This window comes from Electrona antarctica (genome assembly GCF_951216825.1).
Source record: "Electrona antarctica genome assembly, chromosome: 23".
Lineage (NCBI taxonomy): Eukaryota > Metazoa > Chordata > Actinopteri > Myctophiformes > Myctophidae > Electrona > Electrona antarctica.
Genome location: NC_136804.1, coordinates 29,270,398 through 29,291,677, shown reverse-complemented (window position 1 = coordinate 29,291,677; position 21,280 = coordinate 29,270,398). Strand labels below are relative to the sequence as shown.

The window sequence follows — 21,280 nt, the reverse complement described above, 5'->3', positions numbered from 1 at the left end:
TCTTTATTTTACGAATCTTGGATCCTTCTTACCCAATGTCCTTCCAGCGTAGCCAGCACCTCTTTGCCCAGCTTGATCTTCCCGGCAATCTGATTTACACTGTCATTGTTGCCCAAGAACGGCTGGAGGAGACAGGAGACAGGACAGGGAGACAGGGGACACAGGACAGGACAGGGAGACAGGGGACACAGGACAGGACAGGACAGGGAGACAGGACAGGGAGGAGTTGGAAGGAGGGACCCAAGTAATGTTCAGGAGAAAGTAGATACAAGGAAGAGGAGGAGGAAGAGGAGGAGGAGGAGGAGGAGGAGGAAGAGATGGAGGAAGAGGAGGAGGAAGAGGAAGAGGAAGAGGAGGAGGAGGAAGAGGAGGAAGAGGAGGAGGAAGAGGAGGAAGGGTGAAGGAGAGACATTGAGAGGGAGGGAGAGATATGCATAGAATTCAATCACACACTGACTGGGAAACAGTCGCTTGGAATAAAACTGAATTCACTATTAAATGTCTGTCAGTATCTCATAAACAGCTATATGGTGTATACGTTTCTGGCCTGCTGCAACTTTAACTGAATACCAAACCTCCTCTGTTTGACCAAGAAACAGGGATCATTCCCAGACGTCTCCTCATACAAACACCTTGGTATTACCATTTCAGACCTGCCAACCTTGGGATATTTACATGAGTACCACCAGTGCCCGGGCGCGGCAATTCTTTGTGGCGGGGGGGTCTCGCATGCCTTTTTTGGGGGAGGGGGGGGATGTTATATGGAACATTTCACACCAGAAATGTAGTACATTGCACTAATGTATAATTATTATACAATTTTACTGTTTAGATGTATAAATCTCTCTGTGGCTCTGGGCCCAGCTACATCTCACACATGCTGAAGCCATATGAACCCCCTAGAACCCTTAGGTCATCTGGGGCTGGCGAAGCAGCATTTCACTACTATGCACCACAAACCTGGAACAATATTCCAGACCATTAGGAAATTCCCCAACTATAGCTGTTTTAAAGTCAAATTTAAAACCATGTATTGAACATTGCTTACTCACAACGATGTCTGTCAACTAGGTCTTGCCTGGGCTTTAAATGAGCTGTACTTGTGTGTGAAAGGTGCTATATAAATAACTTATTTCATTAACAAATCATTAAGGATCACCAATGTGGACCGTGTCTGTAGGAGAGAGTACAACAACCTGACTGCACTGCCTACATCCTTTTAAGTTCATGGTGTTGATCAAAAATGTATGTCAGTCTTTTGTCATGCAGTCTTAGAGAGCCTCATCAGTTACGGACGGCATCACAGTTCGGGCTGGGAACCTGCAACTAAAGTCCAAGCTGGTCCAACCGATGCAGACGGCAGGGAACATTCTAGGGGTCAGTCAAGCTGGTCCAACCGATGCAGACTGCAGGGAACATTCTAGGGGTCAGTCAAGCTGGTCCAACCGATGCAGACGGCAGGGAACATTCTAGGGGTCAGTCAGACATGTCCCATGAGTTATCAACTACTGCCCTCTGGGAGGAGGTTCAAGTGTTCCCTTGTTGCACCTTTCAATAGCAGCAGCTAAGGAAATGGTTGAGGAGAATAATGGAATGGTCGTTTTTTTTCCCCTTCAGATTTTCTAGGTGTTGTTATTAACATCTTTGTGTGTTTTTGGTTGTTTTGTATGCAAAATGTTATTTATTTTACGGCTGCAGACAAATCAATCTTCCACATTGTTGGACAATACATTTCAATCGTAATGATGCGGGTGGTTTAGATGGGGGTGGATCATCTACATGGGAACGTATTAACCACTCAAACCCTATACTTTGTTGACCCTAGGAGGAGTCTGTACGTTTCCCCTCTGCACCAAATCTCTTCGTTAAGTCGTGAGCATGTTCTGTAGATCTACCGTTTTCACCGAATGTTTGCTCATTTTTTTTACCCGATTTTCTTTCTTTTCCTTTTATGCCCAGAATAGGGGACACTAGGGTTTATGTGGTTAATGTACCTGGCTCAAGAGTGCAGGCTGTGGTTGGGACAAGTGTGTGTGGGCATGGGACAGGGTGTGTGTGGGCATGGGACAGGGTGTGTGTGGGCATGGGACAGGGTGTGTGTGGGCATGGGACAGGGTGTGTGTGGGCATGGGACAGGGTGTGTGTGGGCATGGGACATGGTGTGTGTGGGCACGGGACAGGGTGTGTGTGTGCATGAGGAAGGGGTGTGTGTGGTCATGGGACAGGGTGTGTGTGTGCATGAGGAAGGGGTGTGTGTGGGCATGGGACAGGGGTGTGTGTGGGCATGGGACAGGGGTGTGTGTGGGCATGGGGAAGGGGTGTGTGTGGTCATGGGACAGGGTGTGTGTGGGCATGGGGAAGGGGTGTGTGTGGGCATGGGGAAGGGGTGTGTGTGGGCATGGGGAAGGGGTGTGTGTGGGCATGAGGAAGGGGTGTGTGTGGGCATGGGGAAGGGGTGTGTGTGGGCATGGGACAGGGTGTGTGTGGGCATGGGGAAGGGGTGTGTGTGGGCATGGGGAAGGGGTGTGTGTGGGCATGGGACAGGGTGTGTGTGGGCATGGGACAGGGTGTGTGTGGGCATGGGACAGGGTGTGTGTGGGCATGGGACAGGGTGTGTGTGGGCATGGGGAAGGGGTGTGTGTGGGCATGGGGAAGGGGTGTGTGTGGGCATGGGGAAGGGGTGTGTGTGGGCATGGGACAGGGGTGTGGATAGGAATGGAGAGGATGGGTAATGGACAGTGACAGAGACATGCAATGAAATGTTTTATGTAAAGCCCTTTGGATTTCCTGGTAGTTGAAATGTGGTATACAAATAAACTATTTCTGCTCTACATGAATCATAACAGTATATAAACCCTATTCTATACTTCAGTGGTTTTCAACCCTTTTCATGTCAAGGCCCCTAAAGAATATTTTGTCGGCATTGGATAATATTTTGTCTACAATTCCATGCTTTTGGGCACACGTCGACCAAAATAACAATTCTTCTACATTCTCTAATTGTGTAGACTTCTTGTTAATGAAGTAATGGAGATGTTTAACAATAATTTAAAATAAAATGAAACCAAATGGACCCCCACGGGTCCATTTGGTTTCATTTTACGCTCTCAAGAGTTAAAGATAAGGGTCCATTTGGTTACCAACTCTCCATCATTTAGCTGGGGACCACCTGGAACCCCCTCAAGGACCACTGGTGGTCCCCGGACCACTGGTTGAAAACCACTGCTATACAGTACTTCATCGTATGACAGTATTGCATGTATTATATCTATAAGTTTGCTTATAGCTTATAGATCTGCTAGTTTTGTCATGTTGACATATTTTTTAAAAACATGTGGAAACCTTTCTTTCACCTATAATGGCGTGCCAAAGACAGCTATGCCAGCCTGACAACATAAGTGTGACACGTGCAAAATATTTGGGGCACATTTGTGACATACTTTCAGTTTGAACTCCAGCTGAGCGCTGTAGCCCGTCTTCTCGCAGGTGATGGTGACCTGGCCGGCCAGCTCCAGTGTCATGGTGCCGTAGAGGATGCCTGGCAGAGCAGAGAGACAATCATGTTTAACCACATTATTCAGGACGGGAAGGAACCCCTTTTGGTGTTTTAAGCATCATGTAATACTTTAGCTGTTGAAAAATAGTATATCTAGAAATAGTATATAAAATAGCATATGCTATTTTTTTTAAAGATCCTGAAAATGTGGCGTAAATCGTTGAATATATATTCTTTCAGAGCGAACTTTTTTTTTAACTCATATCTTTGCTTCTGGGAGGTCCCTGGAACAACATATTTTCAGATGGGGGTCCGCGGTCAAATACAGATAATTCTGGGGCTCCTTGACATGAAATAGTTTGAGCACCACTGACAAAGAAACATAGGTTTTTCAGAAAACTGTCTAAATGGGTTAAAAATTATGTAGGTACGAATGGATAACTGTCAAAACAAGTGCCTGCACTCGAAAATTCAGAGCGTTGATTCAACTCAAGACAGTGTAAAAATGTGGTTATATTTGTACCCTCCCTGAGTTACAAATGCATGTACGGTGTACCAAAATCATTGGTAGTATAGACACAATATTTATTTCACTGATAGAGACTGGCTTTGCATTTTACAAATTAAAACTGTTTAATTTCCTTGGTGGCAAATTAGACACTTTGAACACGACGTGAGCGAGCACAGTACTATCGTGTATTCCTAGGAGTATAGTCCTTAGGCTGACATGAAGGGAAGTGTGGCATGGCGTGCACTCTGACCTTTACAGTCCTTAGGCTGACATGAAGGGAAGTGTGGCATGGCGTGCACTCTGACCTTTACAGTCCTTAGGCTGACATGAAGGGAAGTGTGGCATGGCGTGCACTCTGACCTTTACAGTCCTTAGGCTGACATGAAGGGAAGTGTGGCATGGCGTGCACTCTGACCTTTACAGTCCTTAGGCTGACATGAAGGGAAGTGTGGCATGGCGTGCACTCTGACCTTTACAGTCCTTAGGCTGACATGAAGGGAAGTGTGGCATGGCGTGCACTCTGACCTTTACAGTCCTTAGGCTGACATGAAGGGAAGTGTGGCGTGGCATGCACTCTGACCTTTACAGTCCTTAGGCTGACATGAAGGGAAGTGTGGCGTGGCGTGCACTCTGACCTTTACAGTCCTTAGGCTGACATGAAGGGAAGTGTGGCGTGGTGTGCAATCTGACCTTTACAGTGAGCGTAGTGGCGTGCACTCTGACCTTTACAGTGAGCATGAAGGGAAGTGTGGAGTGCACTCTGACCTTTACAGTGAGCATAGGTGGCGTGCACTCTGACCTTTACAGTGAGCGTAGTGGCGTGCACTCTGACCTTTACAGTGAGCATAGTGGCGTGCACTCTGACCTTTACAGTGAGCATAGTGGCGTGCACTCTGACCTTTACAGTGAGCGTAGTGGCGTGCACTCTGACCTTTACAGTGAGCATAGTGGCGTGCACTCTGACCTTTACAGTGAGCGTAGGGCATGTTCATGACGTAGTCCTCTCCTCGGTTGAGAAAGTTGAGACGAGCCTCTCCATCCAGAATTGCCGATAACGAGTTTCCTGATGACACACACACACACACACACACACACACACACACACACACACACACACACACACACACACACACACACACACACACACACACACACACACACACACACACACACACACACACACACACACACACACACACACACACACACACACACACACACACTTGTTAATTACTGCAGCAATCACCATCAACAGGCTGTTGTTGGTAATGTGTAATTTGTGCTCCGGTCGTATGGCGTTTGGTGTTGCGTGCCAAAACTATCAGATCTCTGCTGTTTTAATGATTCTCTAATAGCCTTCACAGGGTGAAAGTAGGCAAAAACGGGCATTAATGCCAAATAGTTTTTTCCTGGTTAATTCCCTGATTACGGGATGTTAACGGACATCTGTGGACATTTACCGAGAAAACAATTTACTGAAGATTTGTGGACATTTGTGGACATCTACATGGAATCTACTCCCCATGCTCAACAAGACACAGCATGGGGTCTGATCCTTGCACATTGACCCTTTGTTTAAAGAAGGGCAGGGGGAGCACCCCCTCCCCCTACCCAGCCATGCACAGCCAATGAATTTCCTTCTCAGTTTGGCCAATCAGGTTATCATGCTTTTGACTTTGAAATCTTAACTGCCAGCCAGCCGGATGAAAATCAGTTGACTCAGACTGACTTGAATGAAGCCAAGGTAAGCTAAGCTTCTAGCCTAGATCATGTATTTCTAAATTGTTAGTAGGATACAATATTGTGCTTGTTTTGTTTGTTTGTTTTTCCAAAGTAACTGATTATATAACTTGCATTTATCAATTACATGTCTGAGTTGTCTGATTATTCGTAAAGAAAAAAAAAGCTCTGTACATGTATTAAGTTTATTTAAGCCCTTCTAGAAATCAACTATGCTTCTTCTCTTCAACAGTTTGTTCTTCACATCATTTTGCATTTATGACGGGTTCCAGAGGTTTTAACAGGTAAGTTAGCAGACAAGGAAAACAAACACACACACACACACACACACACACACACACACACACACACACACACACACACACACACACACACACACACACACACACACACACACACACACACACACACACACACACACACACACACACACACACACACTTGTTAATTACTGCAGCAATCACCATCAACAGGCTGTTGGTAATGTGTAATTTGTGCTCCGGTCGTATGGCGTTTGGTGTTGCGTGCCAAAACTATCAGATCTCTGCTGTTTTAATGATTCTCTAATAGCCTTGCAGTGTGTGTGTTTATTTTTGTGTCAGTGACTCTGCACCAATAGGTTGGCAAGGCTGTGTGGCGGCATGTACACATTCATTTTTGGAATCAGACCTTCAAAATCTCTTCCAAATTCGTCAACAATGTTTTATCATATAGGAAAACTATTGGTGGAGAGGTTTGTCTAACCCATGTTATGCTTAGCTGTGATTGGACCATAGCAGAGGGGCTTTGCTATAGGTCAATTGCGACACATTTCTCACTTTCGCCCTTTCCCAAAAAGAGCAAATCTACAAGCTCACAACGCACCACTCACAATGCAATGCGTTAAACGCTTGTAGATCAACTATTTCCTCCTGTTATGACTAGAATAGGGATGCTGCGGTGTGGTGGTCCATGTGGCTAAAAATACAACCCAGGAGATTCAAATCCAGACGTGTAAAATGTGTGCGCACCATAGAACTTGGATTTGGCCAGGATGCTGCCACTCAGACAGAAACCATCTTTCCTGTTGCTGACGTAGAAGGCAGACACTGGAGGATGATGGGAAACCTGGAGGAGGAAATGCACAACAACCCGGTTCACTGGACTGGACTCATATTACACACATAATGCACAACAACCCGGTTCACTGGACTGGACTCATATTACACACATAATGCACAACAACCCGGTTCACTGGACTGGACTCATATTACACACATAATAATGTATCTACGACACCATTATGGTTGGTCGCTAGTGTTGATTTTGTCGACTAAAACTAAGACGAAAAATGTTCGTCAACTACCCTTTTTCCAAAACTAAATGGAAACTAAATAAAAACTAAGCTATGATGACTAAGACTAAAGATACTGACAATTTCATCATCAAATAAAAAGTTAGACTAAAATGTTAGAAAAAGACTAGTGGACAAGAGATCCAGTATAAGTCATTTTACATTTGGTTGCACGCTGACAATAGCAGATCTACAAGCTCACAACGCGTCGCGTTGTAGATCGGCTATTTTCAGCAAGTGTTTCAGCCATGGCATCAAGGCCTACCAAAATTAATTTTAGTCGACTAAATCAACTGGATATTTAGTCGACTAAAACTAGACTAACACTAAGTCATTCCAGGTGACTAAAATGAAACTAAATGAAATATATTCAGGAGACTATGACTAAAACTAGAATCAAAATTTGCTGCCAAAAACAACACATGGTAGGAAGAGAGCATTATATATATTGCATCTAGGAATGTTTTAATGATAAAAATAGTGAAAGGTTTATAGAAAATCCACTTCATGAACAGTAAATATTTTCTGTTCATAGTTTGGGCTTGTACTCTACACCTCCCTCCCCGTCTCGTTTTTCCTTCGTTTCTCTCTTCCCCTCATTTCATCTCTCTCTCTCTCTCTCCCTCATTTCATCTCTCTCTCTCTCTCTCTCGCTCTCTCCCTCATTTCATCTCTCTCTCTCTCTCTCTCCCTCATTTCACCTCTCTCTCTTCGTTTCTCTCTTCCCCTCATTTCACCTCTCTCTCTCTCTCTCTCTCTCTCTCTCTCCAATTTACAAATGGAATAGAGAAATTAAACATCATAAATCATTATGAGTGGCCTTGAGTTTAGTTGCTAAATCGTCACTATTTTATTCACAAAGAAATACGCATTAGCTATTTTTAGCTATTTTAGCTTTAGCTATTTTAGCTTTAGCTATAGTCTACAAATGTCAAGACATGATGTTTTTTTCCATATTCTAAATGAGCCATTGTCAAGACATGATGTTTTTTCCATAGTCTAATTGAGCCATTGTCAAGAGACTTGGTAAGAACAAGTCCTCCTCTCTCTCTCTCTCTGTCTCTCTCTCTCTCTGTCTCTCTCTCTCCTCCCAGCTCCCAATAGAACAGCTCCTCTCATTACAGTTTTAATACAAACAAGCCATGTGTGTGTGTGTGTGTGTGTGTGTGTGTGTGTGTGTGTGTGTGTGTGTGTGTGTGCAGCGTCGTTAGCGTCACCTGCTCCGCGATGTAGAACGTCTTGCTGCTGGTCTTCTGGTGAAGCCACATGCAACGGAAGGTCTCTCCAATGATGGGGTTGTAAGGCTTCTTCAAACCCTGGGGTTCAAAAGGACAACAACACAGTTCATTATTTGAATATACCCCATGTTTGTTTGTACTAGTGCTTATACCCGTTCGAATATATGAACACCGCACGCACGCACACACACAACCCGTCTGCGACCCGTCGTTGCAAGACACAGAATCAATGTGTGTGCAGACGTTCGCTTCATCGCAGTCAGTACAGGAGAGTCCATGGTTGGTTTTTTTTTAGAGGTGAAATGGAGCAATGTAGAGACGTTGGCATCCAAAAACATACGGCTGTGAGTGCATGTGAGTCAGTGTCGTTGTGAGGCTTGGCGTGTCCAGCGACCCGCAGCAAAATTCGACAGGCAACAAATGATGGTGTAACACAACCACGCATGCGCAGTAAAGCAACCATGCATGTGCAGTAAGGGTGTAACTGTGGGAAATTGCAAATAAAACGCAAAAAAATATCGTTTGTTAATTTAGAAAAAGGGCTTTGTGATGCTCTGCATAACATGATGGTCGATGCCTGTGTGCAAAATGCAGAGTGAGGGGGAGCAGGGGGGCTACACAGACATGTCTTCATTTATTAGTTTAGATCAAGTTAATGTCAACTAAACGGTTTACGTCCAAGGAACCTTCAAAGATTATAATTTTTTTTGGGCTTTATGCATTTATTGATAGATTACAGTATAGTCTGACAAGAAATGTGGATAGAGATAGGGGTGACACGTCAGGATTACCAGCCTAGTAGAGTAATCTAGTAAGAGATTACTCGTAGCGTTGACTCCCATAGTAACAATGGAATGCGGAAGTGCTCATTCTATCTCAATGGGATAGTTCCAATGTTTGGAACTATACCCCATAGTTCCAAACAGCGAGATCAAAGCGTGTCGCCACTCTCTTACTAGATTACTCTGCAGCCTAGGTGCTCAGGCAGCTATGCCACCAGTTCATTGAGATGGTTGGATTCATTTATATTTTATATTCTAAAGTCTCTTCCAGTCCTTCTGACCTTTGGCTTTTTGTAGAATCCAGAGATGTACCACTTCACCACCTTCTTCATGCGGTTGTAAGCGTTCTCCTCGATGGCCGCCCTGGGAGGGAGCAAGAAGACACCAGTCTATCAGTTCTCTCACAATCCAAATCATGACACTGTAACTCTGTCCAAAAATAGACCATCTACAACTTGCTGCGTCGTGACCCTTTGGGTATAAAATAAAAGCATCAGGAGCATTGAACTTTGGTGTTGAAACTTTGAATTTCTCTAACTATAAACTTTCACGACAGCAGACAGCCTAAGTACAAAAATATAATTCATGAAAAGGCTACTACAGTGAAGTCAGTTCACGGAAGTTGTTGTAGGCTACAGTATGTTGGTACTATCTGACGAGGTACCATTTGAGTGGGTTAAAACCTTACATTATACTAAATTAGACTACATTGTTTATAGTGTCAATATAAGTAAAATAATATAGCCTTTCCATGAAAGGTTGTTTTGCTGTGGTAAATAAGGCAGTGTGTTTGAATCTGCATACAGGGCTCTCGCCTCTCGCCCTCCCACGAGTCCCTCCCCTTGCTGGTGCGAAAATCGGGTAGGAAGAACCAAGGACTATTGAAAGAGGACGGGAAGCGAAGACCGTACGGTGGACTCCATGTTGCTCCCTGGAAGGAAAGAAACATGCGCAATGGGCTATATGCAGCCAACACTTCCGCGTTCAGCTTCCTTGGTCTCAATTGCGCATGTTTCTTTCCTTCCAGGGAGCAACATGGACTCCACCGTACGGTCTTCGCTTCCCGTCCTTGGGAAGAAACGGGGAAGCGGGTGGACACTTACTCGGACAGGAAGTCTGCGTGGAAGTAGTAATCGGAGAGCTTGTCCAGGAAGGAGCGTGGCTCCAGGATGAAGGTGGGCAGCACCACCTTGGACAGGTCCATCCCTGGACGCACCTGCTTCAGCAGCGTCCAGATCAGAGACTTGTTCTCCTCCGACACCGTCTCCGTCTGGCACTCCTCGCCAGCCTGGGAGAGGACAGGACGGACATGTCATGTTACTAAGTCAAAGTCAAAGTCATATGATTTGTCACACGCGTTACCGCAGTGAAATTTGTTCTCCGCATTTGACCCATCTCTTGGAGCAGTGAGCCGCAGCCAAGGAGCGGTGAGCTACAGCCGTGCCGCGCTCGGGAATCATTTGATTAGTAGATTTGACCCCCCAATCCAACCCTTTGATGCTGAGTGCCAAGTGCTAAGCAGGGAGGCATTGGGTCCCATTTTTACAGTCTTTGGTATGACCCAGCCGGGGATCGAACCCCGACCTCCCAGTTTCAGGGCGGACACTCTAACCACAAGGCCACTGTCTACTAGACTGCAATGCTCTAGCACAGTGGTTCCCAAACTATTTCATGTCAAGGAAACGACCCCCAAATTGACACTAATTAGCCCCGTGGACCCCCATTTGAAGAGATTTTCCAGGGACCCCCCATAAGAGAAGATTTTTATATCATTTAGCTGGGGGACCCCCTGGAACTCCCTCAAGGACCCCTGGGGGTCCCCGGACCCCACTTTGGGAACCGCTGCTATAGTCAGTCCCTGACTGTCCATCTCTCGTTGTCTGCGTGCCATCTGTCTGCGTGCCATCTGTCGCGTTTCCATCTCACTCCTATGCTCATTTATTCACGAGCTTTATTTTTAACCCATTTTGACCTGAGATCAGATTCTAAAAATATCTTCTACATCATGACAGTTTTCTGAAAAAGCTATGTTTCTATGTCAGTCGTTCTTCGATTTTTCAAAAATAGCAGACCTACAAGCTCGTAGCGCGCCACTCGGTGGCGCGCTATGAGCTTGTAGATCTGCTATTTTTCAATAGCTAAAGCATATCATAATGCTAACACCAAAAAGGGTTCCTGCCCAAAATGGGTTAAGCTGGAAAACGTGACGCTCAATTCTAGACTGGGATAACGGAATAGTGCAATCTTATATTATCGTGAGAATACCAGAGTTTCATTATTTCCGTGGCTGTTGCTAGGTTACAGGTACGATAAACATGCTGGATGTGTTCGTGTGGAGGTATTAGCACATATACCATACAGTATTTATGACGAGTTCAAGAGTACAGCTGCCAACATCCAAGCTAGACTTTAACACACATTGCATACAGTATCTAGATTCACACACTGAACATTAATACAGTAGATTTAGCTCCTAAATGTAGCAGTAGTTTAATTAGTAGGATGTCACCTCATCAATATTTCACAGCCCTCATCACAACATGCACGCATGACGTGTGTGTGTGCGTGCACACACATTGTTTTACAATCACAACGCACAGTAGCTGAGATATCTAGTGTTCAATTGAAAAGAAGTGACTCAACCTATAAAGGGCCTGTCAAACATGAAGCGAGGAACGCACACGTTGTTGCCTGGATCGATGAGAGCCGAGGCCTGCTACAGGTCTTCTCAAGAGGGGTGCGACAACGCGAGCGTAAAAAAAAAACCTAAACTGAATCCAGGTCTGGTGAGTCGCGGGCGTGTGCACGAAACGAGCACGCACGCAACAAATTCACGGGACCGCGCTCACGTAAATACGCTTAGCGTTGTCGCACCGCGAGTCCGCGACTGCTCCCCAAGTGCTCCGCGCAAAAACGCAGGTCTCATTGAAAATTAACTATAGGCACGTTAAATCGTTTCACGTTTGAAAGGCCCTGTAGCTCACTGGCATAAATGTTGTGTAGCAGACCCAGTTCCCAGATAGGACATAAAAGTTATGGATTTAACTTTAAAACTATGAGACATACGTTAAAATGTATTCGGAGGGCAGACTTCGTTTATTATATTATGTTCATGTTTTGGTCCTGCAACAGCGATCAACATGTTTGTGCATAACAATCCCTTTTGAAATCACATACTTAAGACAAGCCAGTATATAAGCCTGATTCTTAGTTGTTCTTAGCGCTAAGTAACCAATCTACAAGTTCACCATACACAGGACACCGTTGCATATGACTTCATAGACATTAGGCAGTGGCTAGGGCATTCACTTTTTACTAGTCATTGCCTAGTTTACTAGTCGACTAGTTGTTTAACTACAAAAATAAAATCTTGAGGCCTACAGAATCGGGGAAAAAATATATTTTTTCTTATCCACTAGTAGTATCGACTAGTGGATTTACTAGTTGAATAGTCGACTAGTGGCGTGCGCCGTGGCCCAGTGCACACGGTACCTCTCCCAGCTCCTCATGACTTCATAGACATTAGACAGTAGTAGTGCATAGTTACGGTACCTCTCCCAGCTCCTCGTGCGACTGCTCCAGGTACGGCGTTTCCCTCAGGGCCTCGTTGGGGTCCAGTTCGATGTATGACTCGTCCTGGCGCTCCGACGTGTCACTGTCACTCTCCTCGCTCTTCTCCAGGCCCTCGGGGTCCGACTCCTCGTGGTCCTGCTCGCCCTCGCGGTCTGACTTGTCCGAGTACAGGTCGGGGTCCTTGAACTGGTCGCTGTCGTTGAACCTGGCGTGGAGGAGCAGGGTGTTGAGCACTCTACGTTCCAACAAATAACAACCACAAAGGTCTTCACCAATAGAGCTATTACACCAACATAATCATTTTGGCATCATATCTACTGTCTGTGCGGAGCTAATCTCACAAACCGCTGGACCGATCAGTTCAGTCAGATAACTCACGAATAGATTTAACCAATATTTATTATAGAATGAGAATACAAGTGTGCATATAATATTTTATCTTGGGCGTGCGGCTCTGCTACATTTTTTCTCCCTGCTCGGCATAATTAAACACCATCATTAAACATTAAGAGCAGGGAGATAGATATACAATAACAACTCCCCCCCATGGGGAACAGAAATAACAGAGCCCACCAGTGGTGCTGGGGTGGTGGTGGGAGCAAACATCACATAACAACAACCAGGAACCATATGCAGAAGGAAGATAGGAAGAAACATGCAGTCTAGGTGAGCTTAAATACCCCACCCAATTGGTCAGCTGACTGCCACATCAGCGAATGACACACTGAATACACCCACATAGTAATGCAGCATATTAACCCCTTGAGTATATGTATGCACCCTTGAGCACAGTATGAACCCCCTCGAGTATATCTGACTGAACTAACTCCGCAAGCTACGTATGATTTAATGTAGAATGTAAGTTAATGGGGCTGTGATAACACTGATATTTTACCCACATCACTAATAATAATTATGTCACAGATAATTGATGTCATAGGCTGATGGCATGAAGTCTGCGATAAAGGTGATAAATGAACTTATTTGTTGTCACTCACTGAAAGCCCTGCATGTTGTGTGCTCGGAGGAGGCTGTAGAAGTTGAGGGAGTGCTCTCCGGACGGCGGTGCGATGTTCATGTCCTCCTTGCCCTCCCGGATCATGGACCTTTTCAGCAGGCTGGAGCACTTCAGGGCTAGTTCTAGAGCGTCCATCCAACAACGTCCTGCGAAAGGTCACAGAAAATCATGTTATCTAACTATAAATGCGCCACGTCTCTGTCTGCGTGCGTGCGTGCGTGTACGGTTGTAATGCATGTAACTCGAGAACCGTTTGTCCCACCGACATCAAATTCGACACACGCCTTCCACACCCCCGCAGGGAGTGCAGTGCCATGTATCGAGTCGGTCGGACCCACGGTTCTCCAGAACCACCACAAAAGGCTCTGGTCAGGCTCTGCCAGTGGGCCTAATGAGGCCAAGTCCCCTCAACTGTGCAATTTCCAGCCTCTGCCTCAGCCAATTGATTGCCATAGCAACCCCACACCTGTAAATTGATTGACCGTACTTAACCCCTCCACTTTTCACAGTCAGTTTGCACAAAACGGGTGCTATGACAAGTTGACAATGGGTATTATTAGGTTCCCAAGTTGCATCGTTCTCAAGTAGGCCAGTGGCCGACAGGCACGTACAAGTCTAGTATCCTGGAAATTCACTAGGGTTCGATTTGTTATTTAGATTTTGTTCAAAATGAAGACACTTATGAGTAGCAAGGGTTATGGATTACCGTCAGACTCTGAGGCAGCACGGATGATGAGGTGGCTGCTGGGTAATGGCTGGGTGATGGAGCCCACCGCCTCACCTTTGGGACCCTGTTGGAACAGCGCAAGAGAGTTAGACGGTTTTCGTCTCGTCTTGTTCTTGTCTAAGGCTCAAAGTAGAGTCTACAGTAAAACTATGCCGAAATCTAACATTCCTAATCTTAACCTCAGTAAAACTATGATTAAACCTAACCTTATTCCTAACCTAACCTCAGTAAAACTATGATTAAACCTAACCTTATTCCTAACCTAACCTCAGTAAAACTATGATTAAACCTAACCTTATTCCTAACCTAACCTCAGTAAAACTATGATTAAACCTAACCTTATTCCTAACCTTAACCTCAGTAAAAAAAAATACAAGAACCACAAGATTTGCTTATCCAAGGAAAAGAATAACAATACTGTTATTTTGGAATATATATATATTATTTATATATTTGTATTAGTCCATTCCACAAAGCTACAGTACCAAGCTACTAGGGGTGTAAGGATACATTTTAACAGCGATACGATACGTATCACGATACATGGTGACGATACGATACATGGACGATATTGGTTCCCCTCTTTTTCATTTTTCTTCTAAAAATTGCTAAATACCCCACACAAAAATGTAGTATTGATACAATCGATTAATTGCATAGCAAAACGATTCGATACCGATTATTTCCAATGCAAAACAATACTATACATAGTCAATGTTGCCGTTTTCTTTTCGATATACTTCGATTCTTGAAATTAAAATAAATTTTTCGATGCAGTTACTATATCGTTACGGGCGGCTGTGGCTCAGGAGGTAGAGCAGGTCGTCCAATGATCCCTGGGTCGGCGGTTCGAATCCCGGCTCTTCCTGTCCACATGTCGAAGTGTCCTTGGGCAAGACACTGAACCCTACATTGCCTCCAATGAGTCGGTCGGTGTGAGCTCGCCACCATTGGTGTGTGAATGTGGGAAGTGAGGACGCTGGCGTCGACTGTTCGCCGCTTCACCTCCCAATGTATGAATGAATGAACCATTGTAAAGCTTTGAGCACTTGGAAAAGCGCTATAAAAATGCAATTCAATTCATTATTACACCTCTACAAGCTACCGTTCTATCTTGCACAGCTGTACCTGTGAGCAAAGTATGAGTCATGCGATTGGGACTTGTTCTTACCAAGTCTCCTGACAATGGCTCATTTAGAATATGGAAAAAACATCATGTCTTGACAATGGCTCATTTAGAATATGGAAAAAACATCATGTCGCCACATTGTCGCCCCCCACGTGCTAATGCGTATTTCTTTGTGAATAAAATAGTGATGATTTAGCAACTAAACTCACGGCCACTCATAATGATTTATGATGTTTCATTTCTCTATTCCATTTGAAAATTGAAGAGAAAGAGAGAGAGAGAGAGAGAGAGAAAGAGAGAGAGAAGAGAGAGAAGAGAGAAGGGGGGGGAGAGGGGGAGAGAGGTGAAATGAGTTGAAGAGAGAAACGAGAGAGAGAGAGAGAGAGAGAGAGAGAGAGAGAGAGAGAGAGAGAGAGAGAGAGAGAGAGAGAGAGAGAGAGATACTTGCGTGGAATAGTAGTCAATGGATACCAAATGAGTACTGCGACAGACAATGCACCAGCTGAACCCACTGCAAAGGGACAATGTCTGCTCCCTTATGAAAAGGCTTCCAAATATGAAATGTACTAACAAATGATCGTGGCTTGCTGCATAATCTTTTTCTATAAGAGTTCCTGAAAAGCTAGTGAAAAAAGACCTGAGCCCCAGGGCTAAATTAGTCAGTAAAAAAAAGCTCAGTGGCCTTGTGGTTAGAGTGTCCGCCTGAGACTGGGAGGTCGGGGTTCAATCCCTGGCCGAGACAATGGTATAGTATAGTATAACCATTGCTTGGCACTCGTCTGCATCAAGGGTTGGATTGGGGGGTCAGTCCCTGCTTGGCACTCGTCTGCATCAAGGGTTGGATTGGGGGGTCAGTCCCTGCTTGGCACTCGTCTGCATCAAGGGTTGGATTGGGGGGTCAGTCCCTGCTTGGCACTCGTCTGCATCAAGGGTTGGATTGGGGGTCAGTCCCTGCTTGGCACTCGTCTGCATCAAGGGTTGGATTGGGGGGTCAGTCCCTGCTTGGCACTCGTCTGCATCTAGGGTTGGATTGGGGGTCAGTCCCTGCTTGGCACTCGTCTGCATCAAGGGTTGGATTGGGGGGTCAGTCCCTGCTTGGCACTCGTCTGCATCAAGGGTTGGATTGGGGGGTCAGTCCCTGCTTGGCACTCGTCTGCATCAAGGGTTGGATTTGGGGTCAGTACCTGCTTGGCACTCGGCATCAAGGGTTGGATTGGGGGGTCAGTCCCTGCTTGGCACTCGATATCAAGGGTTGGATTGGGGGGTCAGTCCCTGCTTGGCACTCGATATCAAGGGTTGGATTGGGGGGTCAGTCTCTGCTTGGCACTCGGCATCAAGGGTTGGATTGGGGGGTCAGTACCTGCTTGGCACTCGATATCAAGGGTTGGATTGGGGGGTCAGTCCCTGCTTGGCACTCGGCATCAAGGGTTGGATTGGGGGGTTAGTACCTGCTTGGCACTCAGCATCACTCAGCATCCCAAAGTGGGGTCCGGGGACCCCCAGGGGTACTTGATGGAGTTCCAGGGGGTCCCCAGCTAAATGATAGTTTGGAACCAAATGGACCCTTATGGGTCTGTAACTCTGAGAGTGTACAAATGGAACCATTCCATTTGTACACTCTCAAAGAGTTAAATCAACATTGATGTTACAATATAAATTGGGGGTCCCAGAAATAGAAATGCCATTAAATGGGGGTCCGTAGACTATTTCATGTCAAACTGGGGGGTCCTTGAAATTAAAATGGTTGAGAATCACTGCTAGAGCCGTAGAAATCTTCTCTTATGGGGGTCCCTGGTATGTCTTTTCAAATGGGGGTCTGTGGGATAATTAGTGTCAATTTGGGGGTCCTTGACAGGAAAAGGTTTGGGTCTGGTGTATTGTGTTGGTTCCTCACCTTGACAGCCCAGGTGAACTGTATGGTGTTGGTTCCTCACCTTGACAGCCCAGATGGACTGTATGGTGTTGGTTCCTCACCTTGACAGCCCAGATGGACTGTATCGTGTTGGTTTAATGGTTCCTCACCTTGACAGCCCAGATAAACTGTATTCTCACCTTGACAGCCCAGGTGAACTGTATCGTGTTGGTTTAATGGTTCCTCACCTTGACAGCCCAGATGGACTGTGTTGTGTTGGTTCCTCACCTTGACAGCCCAGATAAACTGTATTCTCACCTTGACAGCCCAGGTGAACTGTATCGTGTTGGTTTAATGGTTCCTCACCTTGACAGCCCAGATGGAGTGTATTCTCACCTTGACAGCCCAGATGGACTGCTCCAGAGGGTGTATTCTCACCTTGACAGCCCAGATGGACTGCTCCAGAGGGTGTATTCTCACCTTGACAGCCCAGATGGACTGCTCCAGAGGGTGTATTCTCACCTTGACAGCCCAGATGGACTGCTCCAGAGGGTGTATTCTCACCTTGACAGCCCAGATGGACTGCTCCAGAGGGTGTATTCTCACCTTGACAGCCCAGATGGACTGCTCCAGAGGGTGGAAGAGCTTGAAGCAGAAGCCGTCCTTCTTGGACGGCCTCTCGATGAGCTCACAGGCGTTGAGCAGCACCGTGCCCACCCACTGGCCGTTCTTGTGGGTCTTGTAGATGAGCAGGACCCCTGGTTTCAGCACGCACCACAGCTTGGTCCAGCTCTTCAGAGTGCCACGGATCTGCGGTGAGGAGCACACACACATGGAGAAAAAGATTGAATTATGATGTACATAACCTATAAACCGTGCAATGATGTTTAGCGATGTGTAATATGCCCATATGGGCAATGGCATAATGGAGGTTTGGTTGTCCAGAACAGCCAATCCGATCGATATACCAATATATGGGCCTATACACTGACACCACGCTAGACAGGACCGCCCAAAAACGTCACATCCGGTTTTAGCCTGGGGTAAGAATTTTCTATGGCTGCCAATGCAACTTGGTCCAATCCTTAATCACATACGGACAAACATCTATGCCGATGCTATCTAACTTGCGGAGGTAGCGTGCCTTGTCCACGGGCAACAGATCTTTCAACGTATGGCATTGCAAATACGTTTGATAATCGCTACTCTGCTCAATATTGTTTTGAAAATGCCGCAAATTGCATTGCAGTGAACGAGCGCAAATCACAACTTCCCCCGGTTGTGGGCGGAGTCACAGTTTGAGGCGCTGTTTACGCACCGTGGTGTCAGTGTATACTTGACCTACATTTTCTGTAGTGTAGTGTCGAAATGCGTTGTGAGCTTGAACATGAGCAATGTTCAGTGAATGTTATGACACGCCCGGAAAAGGGAGCTTCTGAGGTGAAGCCAAGGAGAAATTAATCCCCTTTTTTGTATTCCTTCCTTGGCCTCAATTCAAGGTAGTTGAGCATCCAATTATCAGAATTGTTTTGTCAAGGCAAGCGTGAAAATATCTGATGCAAGCAACATCACAGAAAGGCTGACAACCCGAGAGACTCGGGCGGGCGAGCGAGCGTGTGATCGAACCTTGAGCCAGTCGGCCATGACGATGACGGAGGGATCGGTGATGGTACTGAGGAGTTCCTTGGTGGCCCTCTTCTTCTCCTCCCTGTAATTCTTCTTTTGCACCTGCAGAAGACACACCAAAGCCAGCAAAGGTCCTTATCAGTTGTACCCCAGAGAAATCGTCAACCCCAAAAATTACATTTTTGTGTTAACACTGATTATTACCAAGTAATCGATGCATATTTAATCAGGCTGCATAGCTTCCTTGTTTGAATAATTGCAGCTGGACCTGTGCTACCACTATTTGTACTATACTGTATATTGTATGCACGTGTACATTTATGCACGCGTTCTATAGGATGGCAAACAAAAACTGGACATTCAAATTTAAACTAGGCTATTTGAAAAGGTAAATGTTAATGATTTTTTTTTTTTTGTGATTTTTTAAATGTATTTATTTTAAATTAAATATGAAAGCAGCAACCTGTTGCATGTGAAGTCCATGGCCAGTTACGGATGCAAAATAACAAAAATAGGTCTTATCAATTGTATTAAGGAGAGCTGGATTAAGGCAATTTCATTGCATTATTACACCTATCGTTTCTGTTTTTAAAGTTGAATATTTCCAATGGGTAATTGCAACTCCACCGATATCTCACACTGGTGGGGATTTGGGTTGCAGTAATTCTGTCTTGAAAGTTACATGGACCGGGTCTCTATTTAATTTTGATGCATCAGATACATCGACTACAGTAGCTCAGCGGAGTGACAGGACGCATTTTCTAGGACAGTGGTTTTCAACCCATTTCATACCAAGGACCATTATTTATTTGGTATTTGAGCCACAGACCACCATTTGATAGCCTCGGAAACCCAGACGTTTTTATTTCCAGGGAGAAAAAAAAGTCTGGGAACGAGTCCACTTCAATTCGGCATATTGTAGTGAGTAGTGCAAACGTCGATCACTATCTGCTGATTTCTGATCGTCGGCACCTTTGTTAAATTGACACACGTACACACACACTCCTCTCTCTCTCTCTGTCGCTCTAATTAATTAGTCTCAAGTCGCGCAGCTGCGTCTAGATTCTCCCGGCGGATCCTGCCGGGAGCTGCTTATGCCATAGAAAGCATAGGTGGACCCCAGGCTACCATTTGATGACATTTAGCCTCAGACCCAAAACTAAAGAATATTTTGTTGTTGTTTTGTCCACAATTCTTTCCAAATTGAGGTTGGTAGCACAGGAGAACAATTATTCTACGTTCTCTAATTATGTAGACTTGTAAATTAAGTAATGCAGATGTTTAACGATAATTTAACTCCTGAGAGCGTAACATGAAACCAAATGGACCCGGGAGGGTCCATTTGGTTTCATTTTACGCTCTCAAGAGTTAAAAATCTATGGGTCCATTTGGTTACCAATTCTCTATCATTTAGCTAGGGACCACCTGGAACGCCCTCAAGGACCACTGGTGGTCCCCGGGATCACCGGTTGAAAACCATTGTTCTAGGATCATGAATTGGTGTGTGTGTGTGTGTGTGTGTGTGTGTGTGTGTTGAGTGTGTGTGTGTTGAGTGTGTGTGTGTTGAGTGTGTGTGTGTGTGTGTGTGTTGAGTGTGTGTGTTGAGTGTGTGTGTGTGTGTGTGTGTGTGTGTGTGTGTGTGTGTGTGTGTGTGTGTGTGTGTGTGTGTGTGTGTGTTGTGTGTGTGTGTGTGGATACGGAATGGTAAGTTCACCAACCTTGAGGGACTCCTTCTTCGTGAGCCTTCCCCCGGACGCCGAGACGTCTTTGTCAGAGCCATTGTAGAGCTTTGTTTCAGACTGCGTGGGGCAGAGACAGGAGGAGATATCAGTCACATTGTAGAGCTTTGTTTCAGACTGCGTGGGGCAGAGACAGGAGGAGATATCAGTCACATTGTAGAGCTTTGTTTCAGACTGCGTGGGGCAGAGACAGGAGGAGATATCAGTCACATTGTAGAGCTTTGTTTCAGACTGCGTGGGGCAGAGACAGTAGGAGATATCAGTCACATTGTAGAGCTTTGTTTCAGACTGCGTGGGCAGAGACAGGAGGAGATATCAGTCACATTGTAGAGCTTTGTTTCAGACTGCGTGGGGCAGAGACAGTAGGAGATATCAGTCACATTGTAGAGCTTTGTTTCAGACTGCGTGGGGCAGAGACAGGAGGAGATATCAGTCACATTGTAGAGCTTTGTTTCAGACTGCGTGGGGCAGAGACAGGAGGAGATATCAGTCACATTGTAGAGCTTTGTTTCAGAC

At 45.5% G+C, this 21,280-nt stretch overlaps 1 protein-coding gene across 2 annotated transcripts in view; it reads right to left on the bottom strand.

Moving 5' to 3' along the window:
* The window catches only part of LOC306916665 (oxysterol-binding protein-related protein 8-like), a 91,065-nt gene that overhangs the window by 9,169 nt on the left and 60,616 nt on the right, over nucleotides 1–21,280 (bottom strand). Inside the window, exons 4-16 of one of the 2 annotated variants that reach the window (XM_079494651.1) lie at nucleotides 20,744–20,824; nucleotides 19,026–19,127; nucleotides 18,006–18,209; nucleotides 14,398–14,482; nucleotides 13,672–13,837; nucleotides 12,653–12,908; nucleotides 10,204–10,388; nucleotides 9,382–9,463; nucleotides 8,298–8,396; nucleotides 6,758–6,854; nucleotides 4,972–5,070; nucleotides 3,441–3,538; nucleotides 33–122 (exon numbers count right to left, since the gene is read on the bottom strand). In XM_079494651.1, the coding sequence (XP_079350777.1) occupies nucleotides 33–122; nucleotides 3,441–3,538; nucleotides 4,972–5,070; nucleotides 6,758–6,854; nucleotides 8,298–8,396; nucleotides 9,382–9,463; nucleotides 10,204–10,388; nucleotides 12,653–12,908; nucleotides 13,672–13,837; nucleotides 14,398–14,482; nucleotides 18,006–18,209; nucleotides 19,026–19,127; nucleotides 20,744–20,824 (1,644 nt within the window). The remainder of the gene's footprint in view (nucleotides 1–32; nucleotides 123–3,440; nucleotides 3,539–4,971; nucleotides 5,071–6,757; nucleotides 6,855–8,297; nucleotides 8,397–9,381; nucleotides 9,464–10,203; nucleotides 10,389–12,652; nucleotides 12,909–13,671; nucleotides 13,838–14,397; nucleotides 14,483–18,005; nucleotides 18,210–19,025; nucleotides 19,128–20,743; nucleotides 20,825–21,280) is intronic. The other variant, XM_079494652.1, reaches the window with a different exon arrangement.